The sequence below is a fragment of the Colletotrichum aenigma genome (assembly GCF_013390185.1).
Source record: "Colletotrichum aenigma strain Cg56 chromosome Unknown KSG_Cg56_contig03, whole genome shotgun sequence".
NCBI classification, from domain to species: Eukaryota; Fungi; Ascomycota; class Sordariomycetes; order Glomerellales; family Glomerellaceae; genus Colletotrichum; species Colletotrichum aenigma.
The window spans coordinates 3,521,427-3,541,493 of NW_023500909.1; the positions used below are offsets into that span (position 1 = coordinate 3,521,427).

At 51.5% G+C, this 20,067-nt stretch overlaps 5 protein-coding genes across 5 annotated transcripts; 2 read left to right on the plus strand and 3 right to left on the minus strand.

Moving 5' to 3' along the window:
- Window positions 1–505: 505 nt before the first annotated feature.
- On the minus strand, window positions 506–2,015 carry EBP2 (rRNA-processing protein EBP2; the record flags this gene model as incomplete). The annotated part of the gene is made up of 3 exons (XM_037320169.1): window positions 506–828; window positions 927–1,620; window positions 1,719–2,015. The coding sequence occupies 3 exons, from the start codon at window positions 2,013–2,015 to the stop codon at window positions 506–508; spliced, it is 1,314 nt and encodes a 437-aa protein (XP_037181407.1).
- Window positions 2,016–4,380: 2,365 nt separating this feature from the next.
- Window positions 4,381–5,043, minus strand: CYN1 (Cyanate hydratase; the record flags this gene model as incomplete). Its single annotated transcript, XM_037320170.1, has 3 exons — window positions 4,381–4,402; window positions 4,485–4,921; window positions 5,017–5,043. 3 exons carry the CDS (start codon window positions 5,041–5,043, stop codon window positions 4,381–4,383), a joined length of 486 nt encoding a protein of 161 aa, XP_037181406.1.
- Window positions 5,044–6,164: 1,121 nt separating this feature from the next.
- Window positions 6,165–7,315, minus strand: CGCA056_v004916 (Altered inheritance of mitochondria protein 6-like protein; the record flags this gene model as incomplete). The annotated part of the gene is made up of 2 exons (XM_037320171.1): window positions 6,165–7,080; window positions 7,131–7,315. 2 exons carry the CDS (start codon window positions 7,313–7,315, stop codon window positions 6,165–6,167), a joined length of 1,101 nt encoding a protein of 366 aa, XP_037181409.1.
- A 4,533-nt stretch (window positions 7,316–11,848) lies between these two features.
- CGCA056_v004917 (uncharacterized protein) lies at window positions 11,849–12,891 on the plus strand (the record flags this gene model as incomplete). Its single annotated transcript, XM_037320172.1, has 2 exons — window positions 11,849–11,889; window positions 11,955–12,891. The coding sequence occupies 2 exons, from the start codon at window positions 11,849–11,851 to the stop codon at window positions 12,889–12,891; spliced, it is 978 nt and encodes a 325-aa protein (XP_037181408.1).
- Window positions 12,892–16,544: 3,653 nt separating this feature from the next.
- CGCA056_v004918 (uncharacterized protein) lies at window positions 16,545–19,667 on the plus strand (the record flags this gene model as incomplete). Its single annotated transcript, XM_037320173.1, has 1 exon — window positions 16,545–19,667. One exon carries the CDS (start codon window positions 16,545–16,547, stop codon window positions 19,665–19,667), a length of 3,123 nt encoding a protein of 1,040 aa, XP_037181411.1.
- Between the last annotated feature and the right edge of the window lie 400 nt (window positions 19,668–20,067).

Genomic DNA, 20,067 nt, shown 5'->3' on the forward strand with positions numbered 1-20,067 from the left:
GCGTGGGTGGGAAGGCGTTACGGGTAAGCTCAAGAGCACATATTCCGAGCCGTGGCGGATGATGTACGTATCGTTATGAGAGTTATCAACTATAATGTTAAGGATTTACGGTCTTCAGCTATTGTCGACAGCATCGCAGTGCAGGCGAATGGCGATGACGTACCAAAACATAACTCTGGAGGCTGAGCGACTAAGCTTGATGCCTGGCTGTGCGCATATAAACTACAATCCGGTTATTCGACTGGAAATCGTCCAAAGTTACTGGCAAGGCGCGCAACCGGGTGCGGTTTTGTTGGCATTCAACCGCTAGGTGGGTAGTCACGGGTTGAACTTTTTGATCGGTGGCGTCAGACAACTCCATATGTTCCATTAGACGTCTATCTACAGCCAACAATACATAGCTTTTGGTTTTGACCTGCTTCAGTCCCGACGGGTATTTGCTCCTCCGCCCAGCGCCTCTTCAACCAACTTTGCGTCACACTAGCCATCTAGTCTTATCCACTGCCTACTTAAAGGACATGGACTTTCTCCTGTTCTTTCCAGGCCGCGTCTTGGTGACCCTGCCCTTGGCAACTCCGCCCTTCATACGCTTGGCATTAAACCCGCTGAGGTCGCCAGAGCTCATGGCATCCCCTGACTTAGAGTGGCGCTTCTTGCCACCAAAGCCATACTTGTCGTTCTTCTTTTGCCGCTTGACATTGACGCCGCTTCCGCTACCCCGGGGTCCGCCCGTCTTCGAGTTTCGGTGGCCCTTGAGTTCATTGTCGACAGCCACGTCGAAGAGGTCGCCCTCGTGGGTATCTTGGTTACCACCGCCTTCCTGACGTTCTAGATAAGAGAGACCGGTAAGCAACGTGTGCGCATGGGCATGTGGCGATGATGGTGGTAGCGATTGGGGGTTGGATGGAATGGGGGAATGGGCTTACTTCTCTTAAGAGTCTTGATCTTCTCAAGCGTGTCCTTCTTAGCTTTTTGACGCTCTTGCAACTTGGCAACTTGCACCTGCTTGCCGAACTTTTTCAGATCCCTGAGCTTCCTGGCCTCGGCGGCAGCCTTCTTGTTGCTAGCTTCCTCGATAAGCTTGTCCTTGATCTTCTGCATCTGGCCATCGTCCTTCGCCATTTCGGCAAAGTAGTCACTCGGGCGCGAGAATGGAACGCCCTCTTTGAGGAGAAGGGTGCGACCCTTGCGCGCGGCCTCGAGGGCTTGGGAAAGCATGGCGAGTTCGCGCTGCAGGTCGTCCTGGACGTCCGGGACGGACTCGGCGGTAGGCTTGGACGATGTTATGGACTGGTGGGTTGCGAAAGGTGCGGCGGCCGAGGTGTCGATGCGAATGCGGTTGAGGGAGGCAAGAAGAGCGGCCTTGTTGTTGATGGTCAGCTTGGTGTGGGGGACGATGTCCTCGAGGTCTTCATCGTCGCCTTCGATATCGGAGAGAGGCACGTCGTCCTCCTCCGGATCCTCCTCGTCTTCTTCATCTTCTTCGTCCTCGTCCTTCTCTTCAACCTCTGTTGGCGTCTTCTTGTTGGTCTTGGTCTTCTTTGCAGGGCGTTCAACCTTCTCCATCTCGACCTCGGAGTCGGATTCGCTGTCCGTGTCGTCCAGCGCTTCAATATCCAACTTCCAAAACATTAGCCACCTGTTAAATACTCAAACACACACAAAAAAAAAGGGGGCGGACGAAATGAAGGGGGTCGCCTTGACTAGCAAGAACTCACTCTGTCCTCTTCCTCGTCTTCCTCCTCGTCTTCCTCCTCGTCTGAGTCGGCGTCCTCAAACTCGGCGTTCAGCGCGATCCCACCCTCGATAGAGATGGCGTCGTCTTCGTCCTCCTCGTCTTCCATCTCCTCGTCGGAACCATCTTCAGCCTCCTGGCCGTTGAGCTTGGCCTTCTTGGCCTTCTCCTTCTCGGCCTCGCGGTGCTTCGCCTTGATCTTGCGATCCAGTTTCTTCTTTTGGAAATCGACCCCCTTGTCGGCCGCGAGGGCAAGCTTGAGCTTGGATTTCGTGACCATTTTTTCTGTCTGATTTCGGCGCAATCGTTTAAAGGTTGCTGTTTGGAGTTGCACCTTTTGCTCGACAGGCGACGCGGACAATGTGGGGAGGGTCCTGGCAAAGGAAGAAAAAAAAGTCGATGCGATGAAAATTCTGCCGCCTCTGGTGGCCCACTTACGGAGGGCGGTCAGCGCTTTATGGGTCACATAATGCTGCACAGACACTAGTGTCTATCGGCAACGATTGATCAGAACAGCGATGGTGGGGTTTGCGAACAAACAATGTACGGATCTGCTGCGGTTCTTAATAACATGAAAAGTGAGGGGATCGTGCTTTTTTGAATTATGTTATCGCCTCCAAATAGTCAAACATTTTGATCACTCGGGATGCCTTGAAGCAAATGGTGTTGCACAAGACATTTATGCCACTAAAGCGTCACCAATGGACTGAAGACTGCTTAACATCAGAGGCACCGTGACAGACTGCTTTGGAACCGCCAAACCTCACATACGGCCATACCCATTGAAAAACTCGGGATCCCGTCCGCTCTCCCATAGATAAGCTAATGAGGGCTGGAGTAGTAGTCGGTTCGTTGACGACCGGCGAATGCCCGGTGCTGTATGTATACGTATGTCTGTTTTTTGTCTTCTGTTACAAGCCCTAGCAACAAACCCATGCTTATGTTTATGAATAATATTATACACTGTATCAAAGCAGCTGGTATTAATTACGTGGTGTAGCAACTTCACAATAGAGCTAGCTGAAGCTAGATAGTAATTATAAGAATCGTTAAGATGAGATAATTCTTATATTTTGGTCCTTATATCTGCTAACGCGACCGAGCGTATGGATGCGCCGTTCATACACATTTCCTGTCCTCGCGCCTGCCCGTCTTCGTGGACGGAAGCGTGGCTCTATAGGTTGATCTACAAGATGTCTAGAGCCATGTATGTGAATAAGGAACTCGGTGAAGGAAGTGTCGCCCAATAAATCTATACCTTTGGGAAGATCGCATCCTATTCTTGGTGTAAGTGGCCAGGCTAGCCACTAAGAAGTACATTGCTTGAAACGTCATGTTTTCCCTGGGCCAGGCCCGTCAATATGACTCGCTTCATAGTCCACCGGGAAGCCATGGGGGACCAAAAGGTTGGAAGCTCAGCGCTTACATGACAACGCAGGCGCTGATAGTCGCGCTTGACGTATGTGAGCTGTGACCGAAGTTGGATTGTGTTGATGAGCTGGGGTCTGTGGCGGTGTACAGATCGATCTTAAGCTCGGAGCAGGGAATCATGTTGCTGTCGCGGTCTTCTGTCGAAGTTTGAGAAGTGATATGCCTCCTCTGTGTGTGAGTGATTCGACGCGAAGAGTTGGAGTGAGTGTTATAGTGATAATGACGATGATATTGAAAGAGGTAAGGTTGGTAATGTTCTACGGACAGTGAGTAAGATTTGGATTGGGTATATTGAGACATCTTCTCGTTCTTATAGTCTTTCCTGAACAGTGCATATTCCACTTTGCAGATCATTCACGGCATACGGAACATTGCACGACATCGTGCGCTAATACTACGGCAACCTAGCAAGGTTGTGCAGGATGAAGCAAGGGCCTTCTATGCCAGAAAGACTCTTTGGTCGGAAACATCATGTATGGCTGAAAAGGTGTTGTGTCTCTTGAAACTTGTCCCAGGTTACCTGGAATGTTCGCCTGTACTCAGTGTGTACTGCTGTGGCAGAGGAAACGGCAGCTGCTGTATGGTGTCCACGCAGGGAGGAGGAAGAAAGCCAACGCCCCGGATTTCGCTTTGGAACACGCCCTTTGAGCCAATTGCCGTGACTGGTCTTCTACGAGTGCGGTTAGCTCTTTGAAGATTTCACAATTCCCCTTCAGCGACACAAGAGCCTTGTTCAATTGTTCCTCTTCAAGGCCACAAGACGACCGAGCAACACGTTGGACTCGTCCCAGGAAGACCTCTCTCCCAAGTTATCAAGACCAAACGCTGTTTCCCTCGTCAAGCATCGGCGCGACTCGAACCAGATTTATCGAGGTGAGATATGGATTAAACCCAGGCCGACCCACGGTGTGGCTGTTGCATATGATGTTGAAATTCTTTGGTTTCCGTCCTTCCTCATTCTACACAGTATGCAAAGTTCAATTGTAACTCCAGTTGAATTGGCTTTTCAAGCATTCTCCGATCCTGCGACCGCTAGTGTCGTACGGAAAGGAATTCTAGTTGAAGCCGTCCTGGAGTTGAAGTGCTTTGCCTCGTAATCTCAACCCAATTAACTCCACGCTTCCCGATCCGGCCAATAACAATCAACGGCCGACGAAAAGACTGCAACAAACATGGTCCGAATGAAGTTTCTGCAGAGCTTGGACGTCCCTTGCTTAAAAGCGGGTGAAGGGGAGCCTTTAATGCATTAGCTTCACAACATCTCTTGGCTGTAACCACCACGCGCAGGTCGGCGGCTACAATTCTGCGGAAAACCTACCACTTGCCCTTGAGTGTAATGACAACCCAAGGGGCGCCGGCCTCGTCGATCTCCTTCTCCACTTTGGTATTAAAGCAGATGGCGCTCATGATGCCGTCGCCGAACTTTTCGTTGAGAACAGCCTTATAAGCGTATCCGTAGTTCTGGACGATTTCGTAGAGGCGGTAGATGAGAGGCTCAGTGGGGGGCATTGGGCCAGCGCGGCCCCTATCAGGAAAGTTGGTGAGGGAGCTCAAGGTCGCGCGGTCAACGCCGAGGAGCCCGGATAGTCTCTCGACATCCTCATCGGATGCTTGGACCTGGCCATAGAAGATGCCGGCCACGGCCACCTCGCTGCGCCCCAGGTGCTGAGCAATGGACTCAAAGTTGAGGCCCTTGTTCGATTTGGCCTCGAAAAGGACCTTGGAGTGGGCAGGGAGGCGATCCGCCATAGACGTCTACGGGAGGTCGTAGGGTTAGTTGAGAATGTTTTTTTGGGGGTGGTACAGGAAAATGACGTCTCAGTGTCTGAGTCGCCGTCGCTTCTGCTTACATCGAGTGAGGCAAGTTGTCCGGACATGTTCCTGATTGTTTAGCTTTGGGATGCCGGCCGGGATTGATCTTATCGGTGTGAAGTGTGAGCAAGCAATATTGGCAAAAGGAGTTAATTTACCGGGAAAAGAAACCACTGTCGAACATCCCAAGCCGACTGACTTGTTTTTAAAAGCACGAATTACCGGTTATACGGATATTTCCCTCAATTTGGACGTCATTCATCCAGAACGTCCATGGGCAATGCGGGGTCGTGAGCTAAGAGAAACATCAGTCTGAGATGCAACTACTTGCTGCTCATCGTTGCCGAGGCTCCATCCGCGCCGGAGAAAACACGGCTTTTCGGCTTCGTTTGAATCGGCCCGCCACAATTGCATTTCGTGCCGTCGAATTTCAAATCCCGGTGATTATAATGACTAATTCTTTGTATAGCGGCTTGTTTCTATATGACAATCGGCTCCGAAATCCGCCCTGAAGCTGAGCGCAGGGCGGAAGAAGCAGTTAGGTCGGGCAGACCGGGCTCGGTAGATTCGGCGATTTCGCCCCGGTCGACCTCGCCTCCAGGAGTTCCGGTTTAGTGCCGCCGACACAGTTTCTCTTCTACTCTAAACTGATATTGATTTGAAACACCTGCACCAACAAAATCGGCAATGGCCGCCATCTCGAATGCCTCCGAGTATGAGTCCTCTGCTGGGCACTCGCGCATCTCTGTCGAGATCGGGAAACGTTTGTATCTTCAACTGATGCGTCCGTCCTTGTACCTCGCAAGGATTGAAATGATCTTGCATCCAGTCATCGTGGTGCTCCTCTGGCTGGGACTGGGCATTGAACTAATGCAGCTGACACGCTATATCTCTACCCGTGCAGATCAGGCGGCACTGGTGTTTATTGGCAAACCACCAAGATGCGTGCCGCACACGCAGACGTTTCCAGTTGGCAGTTGTGACGCTACCTGCCTGCGCCGAAGCAGAAGACATTGCAACGCCCGTGAAGCTGCAGACAGAGTCGCAGATCGCTCATATTGCGGATGACCGAGCAGCCGCTGTGCCAGGCGGTGGGAGTTCGCCGATGGTTGACAACCGTTGTGGCCGTTGGAGCTTTCAGAGCCTTGGTGGTCAGAGAGGTAGATCATGGTTCTCGATAATTCGCTCAAGCTGGCGTCGAAGAGTTCGCGCCGAGGGTAGGCCAACCTCTTAGATCCCACTCTCTTCTGGCGCCCTTGAGGTCATCAACGTTCAATATATCCACACCTTCTCGAATAAGGATGCCCCAAATATGGTTTCTGATGCTGATTGGCCAGGCAGGGAGATCCCAGTACCGCACTTTCAAGCCCCGGGCATGGGCTTGCTTGACCTGTTCCCTCAACTTCGTGATCTGGCTCTTCGACAGGTCGCCGAACCACACGATACCGACAGCTTTTTTGAACGAGACACTGGTATAGTACGAGTTTGTCGGGTTGAAGTCTTTCGTATCGAGTTTGGTGAGGGGGGCGTCAAAGAAATAGTCCCGATAGGTGGTATTCTGGACCAGCATATCGAACGGAGTGTTTCCGGTTCCTACAACTGTGATGGGGCCATAGTTGACCTGGCCATCAATGACGGTACTCAGCCACCCTCTGTCGCGCAGGGGTTGGAGCTGGCGCACCACCTCTGGCCATGTTTCTGCACCGTTTGTCTTGAGGTCTACAAGTAGAATGAGGGTTTGGTTCGGGTTTGCCTCGTAAATACCGCGGGGACGTTGGTCCGTGGAGTTCTCGTGACCTAAGTTTCGTTCCTCAAGAAGCCGAACCAAGGGATCGACGTAGAGGCTGGTAAATGTGTTTTCCTCGCGAAGGGACCACCTGTCGTGTCCGACAAACAACTCAGTGCCATAGAGCCAGACGTCGGCCTCGATCCCTACGCAGCCCACCTGAAGGGCAGAGAACACTGGTCTTCTTCTCCAGTAGTCGTTATGTGAGTGGCACGGAATGGGAACGACAACGCTTGCTTCTTCAAATTCCTCGGGAGCGCTGTCCCAGACCTCTCGCGCTGCAAATAGAACCAGGTTGAGGAGAACAAAAATAAGACTACAGAGGTTAATCAGTCGAGCCTGGAAGACCGAGTTTGCGTCACTTACAGCATGGCAAGCCACACAGCACCGCACATGAAGAAGGACCTCTTCCTGGTCCATGGCTTCGGGGTCATGTAGGCGGGGGTGAGCAAATGGTCCTCGGAGGTACAGCTTTCTGTTGGAGTTGGTGGGGCCTCGACGTTTCTATCGACGCTGTCTTCGTCCTCGGGAGAGTCTCTGTACCGGGGCATTGTGGTGTTACTTCGGAACCACAGTTGGCGGAAGCGATCACTTATCGCGTCCAGGCTGGCATTGCTTGACGATGTCATGTTGACGGTGGGTTACGGAATCTTTCACAGGAGGGAAAATCGAAGCTGTGTTTGAAGCCCGTAGAGACCTGAATGAATTTAAAGAAGTAATTCTCAAATAATCCAGGGTCGTGTTGGGTTGCTCGATGACGCCCCGCTCTCGTGAAGTTGTGACCGTGACGGTTGACTGGTCAGCAGAGCATGTCGTGTAAGTTTGGATGGGTGTCTCTTTTTGAAGCCTGCTGATGTCAAGGCGGCGACGAAATGTGTTCAGCGTGCCTCGAAGTCGAACAGGTCTGGAACCATAAGAGTACTTGGCGATGGAGGCCGAGCAGGGGTCGGGTTTTAAGTCGAGAGAAGGCACACAAAGAGAACAGCCCCAAAGGACAGAAGCCAAGAGATGCGAACGGTTGCGGAGGGGCCGACGAAGTAAATAATGAACGGGAGAGGCAGCAAGACACTCCAAATATAGACGAGCGTTTACCTTGGGATAGCTTAGCCTTGGTGCCAGGAGCAACAAGCAGAGCTTTTGATCAACGCAAAGTCAGCTAAGACAGGGCAGCGTACAATGGAGGTCGAGACAAGCAATGGCGGCAGGGAGGATGATGGTAGTGCAAGAAGGGGGCAGGAATTATAAATGACAAAACGGCAAGCGGATCCGAGCATGGTGAAGATCAAAATGGACGGTCGAGAACAGACTTTGGAGCTGAGAGGGGCGACGCTGGATAGAACTAGGGAAGCGTGGGCAAGGTAGACCTGTCGATGCAAGGTAAAGGTGCCTGACGGCGTATTTTGAGTACAAGTAGCGCGGGCGGGCTTGCTAAAGTTGATGGTGAGGAAGGGGGGCTTGGGAGACGAGACACACACGAGGAGCTGGGACGCGAACAGGGACCGGGACTCAGGGCAACGGGCTGGGACGAGGGAAGGCGGACAGAAGAACGGGGGACGGGGGATGAGGCACGAGGACGAAGAGCGAGGAGACATACCAGCTAGCTACCTTTCCTTACCTATGGAGTGCTTGACCGAACACTAACGCCCCCGTAGAAGGAAACGAGAACCGAGCACCAGACCCCGGTCTCGAGACTCGAGACTCCAGACTCCAGACTCCAGATTCCAGACCAGCTACGCGCCGCATCTCGAGTGCTCGGAGTACCTTGGATAGGTAGAGGTGAGGGGCACAGTGGCTTGCTCGTTTTCATGTTGGCGGTTCACCAGCGGCATCGGCTACTGCGATAGGGCGCGGGCTAGCTACTGGTTGGCGCATTCAAGCATTTTCTAGTCGTCCAGCTTGTTGCCCGACAGAAAATAGAAGAGAGGAACGGCAGTGGAGGTCAAGGTCAAAAGACAGCAGGAGGGCGTTGGAGAGCAGAGGGTCCCTAAGGTACATACCTTAAGCAAGGAACAGGGTGGGCGCGGGACCCGAAAGAGCGTTTCTACGGGTGTTTCTGTTTCTGTTTGCTGCCGTGTCGCCAAATTCGTGCCATGATAGCTGCATGGTTAGCATCGCTCGCTGCCGCCGGACAGCGACTCGGGGCAAACAAGCACACGAAAAGTACATGGGTGCACGCCGGGCGGGTTCCCATTGTCGTTAGCATCGTTCGTTGTTGCTGCAAAACTAAGGTTGTTCGGCATGCCCCTCAAACCCATCGCGTCGTGTCGGAATGCCTGAGTCGAATGGCGAACCAGCGTCCTTCAAGGTCTGGCCAGCATGGGATCCCTGTCTGATCAGTCAGGGTCTCAAGGAAATCCCTCTCTTCGCCTCCAATTCAATCCAATCCAATCCATCCCAGCGCCCTGGCTGGCCCTAGGCCGCTCCTCAGTGGTCGGTGTCGGTGTCGGTGATTTCTCCTCGGTTACCAATTCCCAACACTCACTGCATCTTGCAGCATCCCCCCGCGGCGGATCTTGGTCTGTGCAGCCTGCCTATGACTCTGCGTTCCAGCGCCCTCCAAGCCAAGTTGTTTTAGGCACGTGGCGCAGCCGATAGGCGGATAAACCAGCCGGCCCTGCCAAACTGTGCCAGTGCCTACCCGACCTACCTTAAGGTAAGGTACCTTAGATATGTCCTCTTTCTTCCTGCCCAAGTGCGGTGTTTTCCGCTGATGCGTGACTGAACTGAGGATGGTGCAGCAGGGGGGACAGAGTAATATGGTTTTATTGAGTTTATTACCTATCCACATAAGGATCTATTCTAACTACGCTTACCTAATCTCTATAAGTAACTAGTATTATTAAATTTTACTTAATAATAATTACCTCTACTATTATAATTTTAGAATATTAAATTAATTAAAAAACTAAATATTATGTTTTATATTTACTTTAATTTAGTTAATTATATTAAGAGTATTAGTTTTAATGTTTATTATAATATCCTCCAGTAAACTAATTATAAGAAAGGTATTAAAATTAAAAATAAAGATTTATACTTATTCTTTATAAAAAAATCTGATTATTATTATTAATATATTTATAAGTTAACTAAAATATTAGTTATTTTGTAAATATAAAATTTATTATTTTAGTTAAATCTATATAATTATCTTTAGATTAAGAGAGAAGATTTATATTATATTAATAATATCTGTAATATTTTATTCTAATATATTTATTTTAATAATCAATAGTTTTATAATAATAACTATTAAGTTTAAGGATAATAAATCTAAGCTAAATTATAAATATTTCTTTCTAATTTATGTTTTTTTAAATAGCTCTTAAAGTTATTAAACTCAAAAAGAGAAAGTTTAATTTTATAGTATTAAAACTTTTATTTTTAGAGTATTTATAGACAGACTTTATATTTCTCTAGAACTTATTCTAATGTAGAGGTGCATATATATACTATATATGAATAGAACATTAATATAGAGTAGTTAGGAAGGAATTAGAAACCACAAAAGAACTGAGGATGGTTAGCTTGCGCCGTCCACCCGACCAAGCCCGCCTGCCCAGCCTGCCAAGCAAGACCAGACCAACGTCACCGATCTGCCTGCCTGCCAGCTCCGCATGGGTGACTGACCCCAAAGACCTCCGCAAATGGCCAACCACCTGCCTCGTCGACGTCGACGTGTGCTTACCTTAATTCGTGACTGGCTCTCGTCCGGAACCCCAGCATCGGCAGGTCTTGAGCGCGCAAATTCCAAGAAGCCAGACTTGAAGAAAGTTGATCAGAAGCCTCGCTTTCATCAGCACCTCAGCACCAAGCGCCAGGGCGGACGAGTACGTACGCTCATCGTCAGGCGTCGGCACTGAGACACGTCCGAAAACATCGCCCGGTGTCATATATTCAGACGGTCGCAATTGACTTTGTACGACGTCCTTCATCGTCGTCTGTCTCCTCCAACATGGTCCTCCCAGCAGCCTGACACGCGAAACAGAGACCGGACTTGAGCTTGGTTGACCGACTGCGTGTGTGTGATGCATCGGCCCAGGAACCCTGCTAGGGCTCTGTCGGGAACTATGGGATGTTCCATTCTCTGTGTCTGCATCGCCTCAAGACCTGGTCAACCCTCAGGCAACCCCAATCGCCCCGTTGTGCCAAGTAGCCATCTGAGATCCCACGCACAAACCCCAAGGCGCCCGCCTTGCGACCCTCAATGCGACGGCGACGACGACGGCGATGTTTCCGTGACTGGTCATTATTCACTTGCCCACGCCTGCATGCCGTGCCCCTCAGACAAGAAACAGAAAACGTGCCTCTGCTTGCCTCAGCATGCCTCCGTCACACCCTGTTTTCAATTACACCGCAAATTGCCGCGCAGCATGTACATGCTCGAAGCAGTATGCTGTAGTTTGAGACACTTTTCTTTACCTAGTCATTCAAACAAGCTTCTCGTCCAAAAGCCCCGACATGCCGCGGGTACATAGTAATATGCCGGTTCACACCACCCGGTTCCCCTCGCTGTGCTGTTGCGAATTGCGGTACGTATCAGATTAGCTAGTCCCGTGTCCAGTTACCTAGGTAAGATGTGTAGTGAGATTACGGCGTCAGCGTGTAGAGTTATCAGGAAGGTATATTAAAACCTGGCAACAGAAACGGGAGACATCGGAACCAGATGAGTCTCTCGCCTTAGTTGCACACCGAGAGTTTTTGACTGCTCGTCGGGATGAAGGCAGCCCATCTTGCTGCGGACTTGTCATCTAGGAACATCAGGTGCCAAGCTGCCAGCGCGTGCAATCCCGCAATCCCGCGTGTGATCTCTCGACTGTGGATCGCCCCCAGGGTCCCTGCTGAAAGACCCCTGTCTTTTGCTGGAGACAGAAACGAGGCGGTTTCATGGACCCCCGTCTGCACTCCGCAGTACTGCGTACACTAAGGCAATACGTAGTGTGCTTATCAGATAAGCTTTTGATTCCCCGCCGACCCTATGCTGACCTAATACAAAATTTTCATCGCGACCTAATGAGTTTTGCAGACGAGGCGTTCGATGCAGCCTTCGAAAGCCTCATCACCAGCAAGTGACATCACCCACAATGCCCCACAAACATACCAGGCGGGAGCAAGATCCATCGTCGTATGTTAAGCAGCCCATTGACTCGCGTTCTACCTATGCATCGATGCCTAACAAAGTGTCAATAGATTCGATCTTCCTCCCAGTCAGATTGCGAGGCCATTGCCCGTCAACAAGGGCCGCAATGCCCAGCAGGCAAATCCCAAAACTCAGAACGACGGTGTCACGAAGAAAAGGAAAAACAAGAACGATGATACTCCTCGCGCTTTTAAGCGCCTGATGGCCCTCTCTCAAGGCAAGAAGCTCCGATCCGGTCTGGATGATGGTCAGCCAACGAAACAAAAGAGGAAGAAGAACAAGCGGGCGGGAAAAGAGAAGCCGGATGAACCGGACACAGGTGCTGTCGATGCCGTTGTCAAAGAAGGAATGCCGAAAATTCGCCCTGGAGAGAGCATGTCTGATTTTGCTGCCCGCGTCAACGCGGCCCTGCCCCTATCGGGTCTCGTCAACAAGACTGCTAAAGACGGGAAGGACCCAGTTGGTCTCAAGGTACAAAGAACACGTAAGGAGCGCCAGATGCATAAGTTATACGATCTCTGGCGGGAGGAAGAACGCAAAGTTCAGGAGCAACGGGAAGAGGAGGCCGAGGAGGCTGCTGAACGTGAGCTGGATGAGGAGATCAACGGAGGGACATTTGGAACATTCGGCATCACACGGGCTAGTATGCAGGAGCCAAGCCAGGGTGGAAAGAAGAAGAAGAAGAAGGGAAAGAGGGGCAAAGGAGCTGACCGTGAAGAGGACCCGTGGGCGGTTCTGAAGAAAACACGGGGAGAGGTAAAGACAGGTCTGCATGATGTCGTTCAAGCGCCTCCAGAACTCCCCAAGATTTCCCGCGAGAAGCTTCTTGTACGCGGTGCCGCCGTGGATGTTTCTAACGTCCCAAAGTCTGCGGGAAGTTTGCGACAGCGGGAGGAGCTCCAGCAGATCCGTGAGCAGGTTGTCGCTACCTTCAGGAGGAAGAAAGAAGAGAAGCTGGCTCGTCAAGCTGCTGCTGCTTCACTATAGTATACCCCTGGTAGATTCGCATTATTTCATGTTGTAACGCATTGATAAATATCTGAAAATGTAGGTCTTCGTCTCAGTTAAGCAGCCAGGGGTGAAAGAGTGAATCAGAGAATGAAAGGATTCCTATCATCTCCGTTATCAAACCCGCCAGAGAGGTGGGGGTTTCGCTCTTGAATTTCATGCGATATCTATTCAGAAAGAAACAAGTTCACTGAGAACATGAGTATTACCTAGGTAACCATTACTACCTGGGTAGTGTAAGGTACCTAGGTACCTACCTGCACTGAGGTGCTGTGAAGTGCAACGTGGGTAGGTGCTCGCAGGTAGGTGGCTGCAACGCATGTCGTGACCCACTCTTTGCACCAGCCACAGCTACCGAATATGATGACAGCTGAGAAACTGGATGCACTTGCGCTGCGCATGTGGCTCGGTCTGGGCTGCATGCTAGCGAGGTTCTCGACTCCATGCAAACGCAAAAACTGGGATTTTGACCAACGACCTGACCTGACAAACGCCAATCGCAAGGCGCCTAGGTTCGATCTTCCATCGTCGACCACAACCACCCAGCAAGACATCGGTTTTTTTCCTACTCAAGACGCCTCCCTTGATAATGTGCAATCGACACGAGCATTCATCATGTCCCGCGACCTGGAGCGATTGATCGAGTCACTCATCACTGATGTCTCCTGCTATGGTGACCTAGGTGAGTGAATTTATCTACTGAAACGAGCCTGTTCTTTGCTTTTGCATCCTTTACAACCTCGCGTCAAATTTCAATCAGGATGATGCGCGAGGCAGTCGGCTATGTATACATCGCCTTTCGAGCCGAGAAGGGCATGAGCGACGAGCGGGTGCCTTTTCGGTCTGTCACTGACCAGTGAACAGGATGTACCGTTTCCCACGTCTTGGAAGCACTAGACGCATTCTACCAAGATGCGCATTTGAGAAGCGATAAGCTATCTCAGGCCGATTCATCGGATTCGACGAGGACTAACCAACTCCTCTGGTCCACAGCATGGGACTGGCTCAGGATCAGGAAGGATCTTTCTGTTGGAGCCAATCGAAAATGGAATCACCTACCCTTGTCGGATATCCTGACCACACCAGATGCAGACGCCCAAGATGGTATCGCAATGAAGTCACCCAATGCATCCATTGGAAGGGGCGATGTTGCATATACAAACGAAGCTCAGCCTCAACCAGGTGCGGTGCCACCGCGGAAGGACCTGCCGCGCAAAAGGCCTCGCATCTACGTATCTGAAGATCGGATGTGGGAATCGATCGCTGGGCACGCTCCAGACTACCGAAGAGTTCCAAGACTGGAGTGGATGGCCTTGGTTGGAATAGCATCGACGAAGCAGCAAGGAATTCTGCAGGGAGATCTTGGCCGACTTGTCGGCCAGGACAAACGTTCACTACCAAAAAGAACCGACGCTCTTGCAGAAAAGGGATACATTTCCAAGCGCACAACTCTTGTCAGAGGCACAAAAACAAGCAAGCTGTGGCTTACACGCTTTGCTCCTGCGCTTCCTACGGACCCCACGAAAGTCGCCGCTGGTATGCCCGCCAATGTCGACATGTCTCGGGAAGCATTGGCAAGTGATCTCGAACCTGTTTCCTGGCGTGGAAGATGGACAGGAGACTCGGTCGATTATATTTCTCTGGCTCAAACAATTATGGCTGTGGTGAAAGCCTATCGAATCATCAGATATCACGACTTGCGGTGTAAGCTGGGGATCCTAGGCCTCAGGTGGCAGATGAAAGTTGCCGCAAAGACCTGTCGCTTTTTCGTTCGAACAGGTGCCATTCAATACGTGGGCGCCACCTTGTCAGGCAAGCTATTCAAGGACTGTCTCAAGTTCGACCATGACCTTACTCATGAGGACTGGGCTGCCTATCTGGCGACCGGAAAACAAAAAAGCCCTTCGTTCTCATCCTCCGGTTTCGATGCCGGACTTTTCCCCGCTGATGGAATGGATGCGCAAGGCCCAACTCTCGATACCGCCTCGTGCCCAGTATTGGGCCCCCAGCGCAGTAAAAAGACGCGTGCTGCTCTCTGGGTTGCTGACAAGCCCCTGACCACAACTGTGTTCGACAGTATCCAAGCTGCCGGCCCCGCTGGTCTCTCAAACAAACAAATAGGTGACTCGACACTTGGACCGTCATTCAGGAGATACTTGTCGTCCATCTCATCAACGTTGGCTATTCCTGCGCTGCAGCCGAATCACCTCAAGCATTTCCAAGTACTGAGTGAAATGCATCGAAAGGGCAAGTCACAACAATATCGCTACTTCGCCCCGCAACTGCCAGGGCCTTCGGAACCTTCTTCTGCTGAAGCAGTCGGGGATAACGACAATGGTGTAAAAGATGCAGTCTACAGGGGCGATTCGCATGCAGAATCGATCAGTCTTTTCCCGGCTCCTTCTATCCCGCCGGATACTGTTCGCGCTGTCGGTGGTCTGACAGCACTTGCGCAAGGCCCTGGCAAGGGAGCGACGGTGAGTGGTTCAAAACGGAAAGCCGAGGTTCTGGATATCTCCCATGGAAGCGAACCTCGAGATCTCGGATCTCGTCGGGGAAAGCGGGCGAGGCTGGCATCGCTGGCGTATCAAGAAGGCCTAGACGAAGAGCACAACGTTCCGCCAGCGATCAGCCATGATTCCAACCCTGAATCGTCTTTGAGTATGTCCACTCGTGGAAGCACGGGAAGAAGAAAGGCAGTCAGCACAGAGCTTGACTCTATGATTGTCAAACTCAAGGTCAGGCCGGAAGCGTTGTCGGACGTTATGCAGGCTCTGGCAGGAGGCGCAAAGGGCGAAAACAGAGTCGATCCAGCACCGGCTGAGATCGGTTTCCAAGACAAAGTGGAGGCTCGCAGTTCGCAGAGGAGAGATGCTGGTTCACGTCTTAAATCAAGACATGATGCATCTGGATATCTAAAATCGGCCGAGGACACCGGAGCTCCCGACGACACACAAGAATCGATTGTGGTCGCCCATGAGGACCAGGATCGAAACGCTGAGGAAAACTCCTTGCAGCTCGTAAACAAAACCGCTGCTCAAGAAACAACAAGACGCGGAGGGCGACGTGGAAAGAAGAAAGGAGCAGAAAAGAAGACACGGAGCGTCTTTAAATGCGAAAAGTGTGGAGGAACTTGGAAGAATGACGTTGGCATCAAGTACCATCTCGAGAAGTCAAAAACGACATGCAATCCGAATTACGTTCCACCAGCGACAGCTCCGCCAGAATTGGTGGACAGAATATCTACTTCCGCAAAGCTAGTGACACCTCGTCCGACTAGACATCGCCAAGTCACAACGCCCGCCATCGATGAAGCGGACGAAATAGTGCCCTCGCCAACGGGCGGTCTTACACTGGGCGCTGCTGCCCCTGATGCGGCAGCAGCCGGCCTGGATGACTCAAACGATGTGGATATCCTGATCTCCGATGGCAACACTGCTACTCGAAGAAGGAATACGAGGACCTCACGGCCTAGATGGTCTCATGCATCTTCTGAGGCGAGATTTGGGGTCAGAAACCGCATCGGCGGCCAACGCCAACCGTGCAAATCATCCTCGCTTCGGCCACCGATTTCTGTTGTCAGATCTTCGATGAGTGGCCTTATCGACGACACAGACGGTACCGTCAGAGACATGCCTGCAGAACACGCCCCAATCCAGCCGTCCTTCAAGCGCCTGCGAGTTGAGGAAACAACAACAACAACGAGCGCTGCTGACCGTCGCGGCAGTCCATCAACCAGTTTTGTCGAGGCTGGTGAAGCCCTTTTACCAACATGTGCACAAGAGCGCGGCAGCGGAGGGCAAATCAACTCTAAGTCGAATACATCAAGGGCAGAAACATCATCCAGTGTTACACTCGGCTTATCAAACGCAGAGGTAGTGCGAACTAGTATCGGCATCAAAGGTGCGTTGGCAGTCTCCGGGCAGGATCTCATGGAGAAAATTCTCATGCACATCCTGCATGCCAACGGTGGAGTCTTCCCTGGCGGTTGCTCCGTTTGGTATGCCGTTCTCGCAACGTGGGAAGTAGCTTTCCCGGGCGAACCCACACCGGCTCACCAGAGCTACAAAGATGCCTTGGCCCGATTGGCCAAGAGAAAACAGATCGTTGTCAGTACACATGCCTTCAAGGATTCTAGAGGTATGATGGCAAATTACCAATTACTGAGGGTCCCCGGGGTTGAGGCATCTTCACCAGCTGGCGCGGCCTTGAAAGCAAAGATCACTGCAGCGCACCCCAAGGCCTATACACCCCTGGCGTTCACTCCCAAGACCGGGCTCCATGATGAAGACAGCAACAACGTCCAGCCAGTTTTCTCGAGCCGGCGAAAACTTGTCCAGGGAATCGAGGTTCTTGATGCGCCTTTTTATGCTAAGAAAGCCGCAAATGAACGGCCACTCACCCCTCCTGAGGGTACCAATTTGACCCCACGGAAACGGAAGAGGAGAATGGTGACGAAGGAGCAAATTACACACGCCGAGGATGACGGCCCTGATGGTACACGACGTCGGGATATTTTCCGATTTTTTATGGACGGCAACGACGGAGCTCACAACGGACTAACGCGGTCAAATTCGATGGAAGCTGGAAGAAGCGGCTTCGTAACCTCTTTGGTGTTCCTTAAACCCAACACTTATCTCGGCCAAGATGTGCCAGAGGAAGTCAGACATTCCCTGTTACCACCCGACGGCCCAACTACCGAGCCAACATACCCGTCGGCGCCAGCCAAGGACGATGCAGCCAATAACTTCAGCGTCAGTTTCACTGACGCCACCGTTATCGTAGGCCAAAGGGGCGTCTGGCCGGCGATTGACGACAGTTTATTCGACGAAGACTGCAGCTTAACAACACTAGGTTGGATGCCGGATTCTCGATGGTTCCTGAAGCAGAATCTACCGCAAAACTTGGCTGAGATGGTAAAATGGCGCGGCCGCCCGCGGTCCAAGTTTCCAAGCAGCAGCCAGTATCAGGAGTTTTCTGAGCAAGTCGATGCCTGCTTCGACTGGGAGTTGTCGACCGAGGGTATGAAGCTCATGTTGGCCGAGTCAATCGTGCCGGAGCACATCTTCATCAATCTTGGCGTTAGCGACCTGCCAGGCAAATGGGTGAATCCTCCTCTTGACTGGAATTCCGCTAATCAATTGAGTGCGTCTCTATTATTCGACGTGCGCTTGTCGGACTTCACTACCACTGCGGCTGATCATCTATGGGGCGGCGACCTTGGCCGTCAGCGGCGACGCAAGCGACGACAAAAGCAACCCATCACCGACACAAAGGACCTTGTAGTGGGTATAGATCTGAAGATCAGGTCGCTCATAACACTGCCAAAGGATGCGGATCTGCGAGAGGCATCCAAGCGGAACAACGGACTGGATGAGACCAACGAAACCATATTGATAGCGGCGTTCGTTGTGACTAGGACATTACTAGGCGGCGCCGACAGGGTCATCGAATGGGGCTTGATGATGACGTTGTTCCCGGACATGGCTCTCAGTGCTATGCGGCGATTCTGGTCCAAAGCTCGGAAGGACCGACGGACGTTCATTAGTCAACTCACAGAACGATTCCAGATTCGATTCATTCCCGCCTACGAGAACAAGGAGTTCCCCGCGATTGACTTTGATAACTACGTCAACTACGATTGGGTCCGTCTGATCAGATGGACCGCTGGGCTCATCGAGGACTCCGTGGAGCTTCCTGCGAGCAAAAATGCCCTGGTTCAAGGATATTCTCTCGCACCAGCCTGGGCGGACATTGATAATTGGCGTGAAGATTACTACAATTTTCAGATGTCTGTCTTCAACAGATTTGAAGCCGCTACCTCGCGCCCGGCTACTTCCCTCATCGATGAAGGCAGCGGATCTGCCCCAAATACGAAAGCGAAAGACCTGGTTACAGCCATGTCCTGGCTTCGCTCTCTCTGCTACACGCCGCGCGATAGATACGCACCACAAGATATAAGGAAGAAAATGGCCAGCATAGGAGGCGGGGACGAGGATCGCATTCAGAATTTGCTTGAGCAAGCGGTTGAGACCCTCCAAGGCCAGGGCATCATTACGGACAGCAAGCTGAAGGCACTCGAGGGAAGGCCATACCGCCTTACTGAGACCTTTCTTCCTCGGTTGATAAAGTGGACGCATCAGCACAAGTTCGTTGACGCCACCCGCTTCAAGTCGCGACTTGATGTCAGCTTTCGACGAGGCGAAAAGATTCGTATTCCTTATGTTCTCAGAGACGGTGAAGTTATGGCGATGGTGAACCTGCAGGCGAATGGGAGAGTGGCCGTTACGACAGTCGATGTCCCGAGCATTCCTCTGGGATTTGATCCCGGCAACTATGAAAGCAGAAAGTACCCGAAGTCGTATTATAACTTCGGCCTTGAGATCGCTCCCACACAAGATTATCTGTACGATGATGATTTAGAGGTTATCGAACGGGCAAGAAGCAACAGGCCCCCACGAGAAAACCAGAACCGAGCCATACCATTGTGGTCTGACTTTTTTGGGGAGCTCAATATAGAACGCTGGTCACAGGTCCTCGGTGCAGTCGCTTTCGTCATAGCCACGCGCGGCCCGCTGGACGTCCCGTCTGTTTGCGCAGTTTTGAAACCCTACCTTCAAGAATTTGAGGTTGAAATGGTTTTCGATTGGGGCCGACACAACGGGGTGTTAAAGCACATGGCACACGGGACGAGCTGCACAGTGGACGAGTGGTGGTGGCTGCTTGTCGGGAGGCAGCGAGGCATTGCGTTATGAAGACTTGTTTTACAACAATTTCTCAGTCACTTTGGGGACAGGGTGCCTATGCATCGAACTACAATGAAGCAAAGGGCAAGACACTTGGGGATCACAGAATTCAAGTCCAGGACAGCTGAGAAATTGAAACTGTGGTTAAGAATCCTGGCAGAGATACTCGCCGTATTCATTCGCGTATGAAAATCGATGCAACCTGCATTCGTAGAGCAAGTGGAAAATACGCTAATAGACAGTTATCTGCCTCTGTATTCAATCCAAGCACTTCGCATGTGCCTTTCTGCCACCGTGTCTCTGTGTCGTAGACCCATCCATCAGCATATGAACATCCGACCCAAATGTCCCTGGAAGAGCATCAGTGTCAATAAGTTGCCCATCATAGCCTCCGCACGTCTAAGTAAGT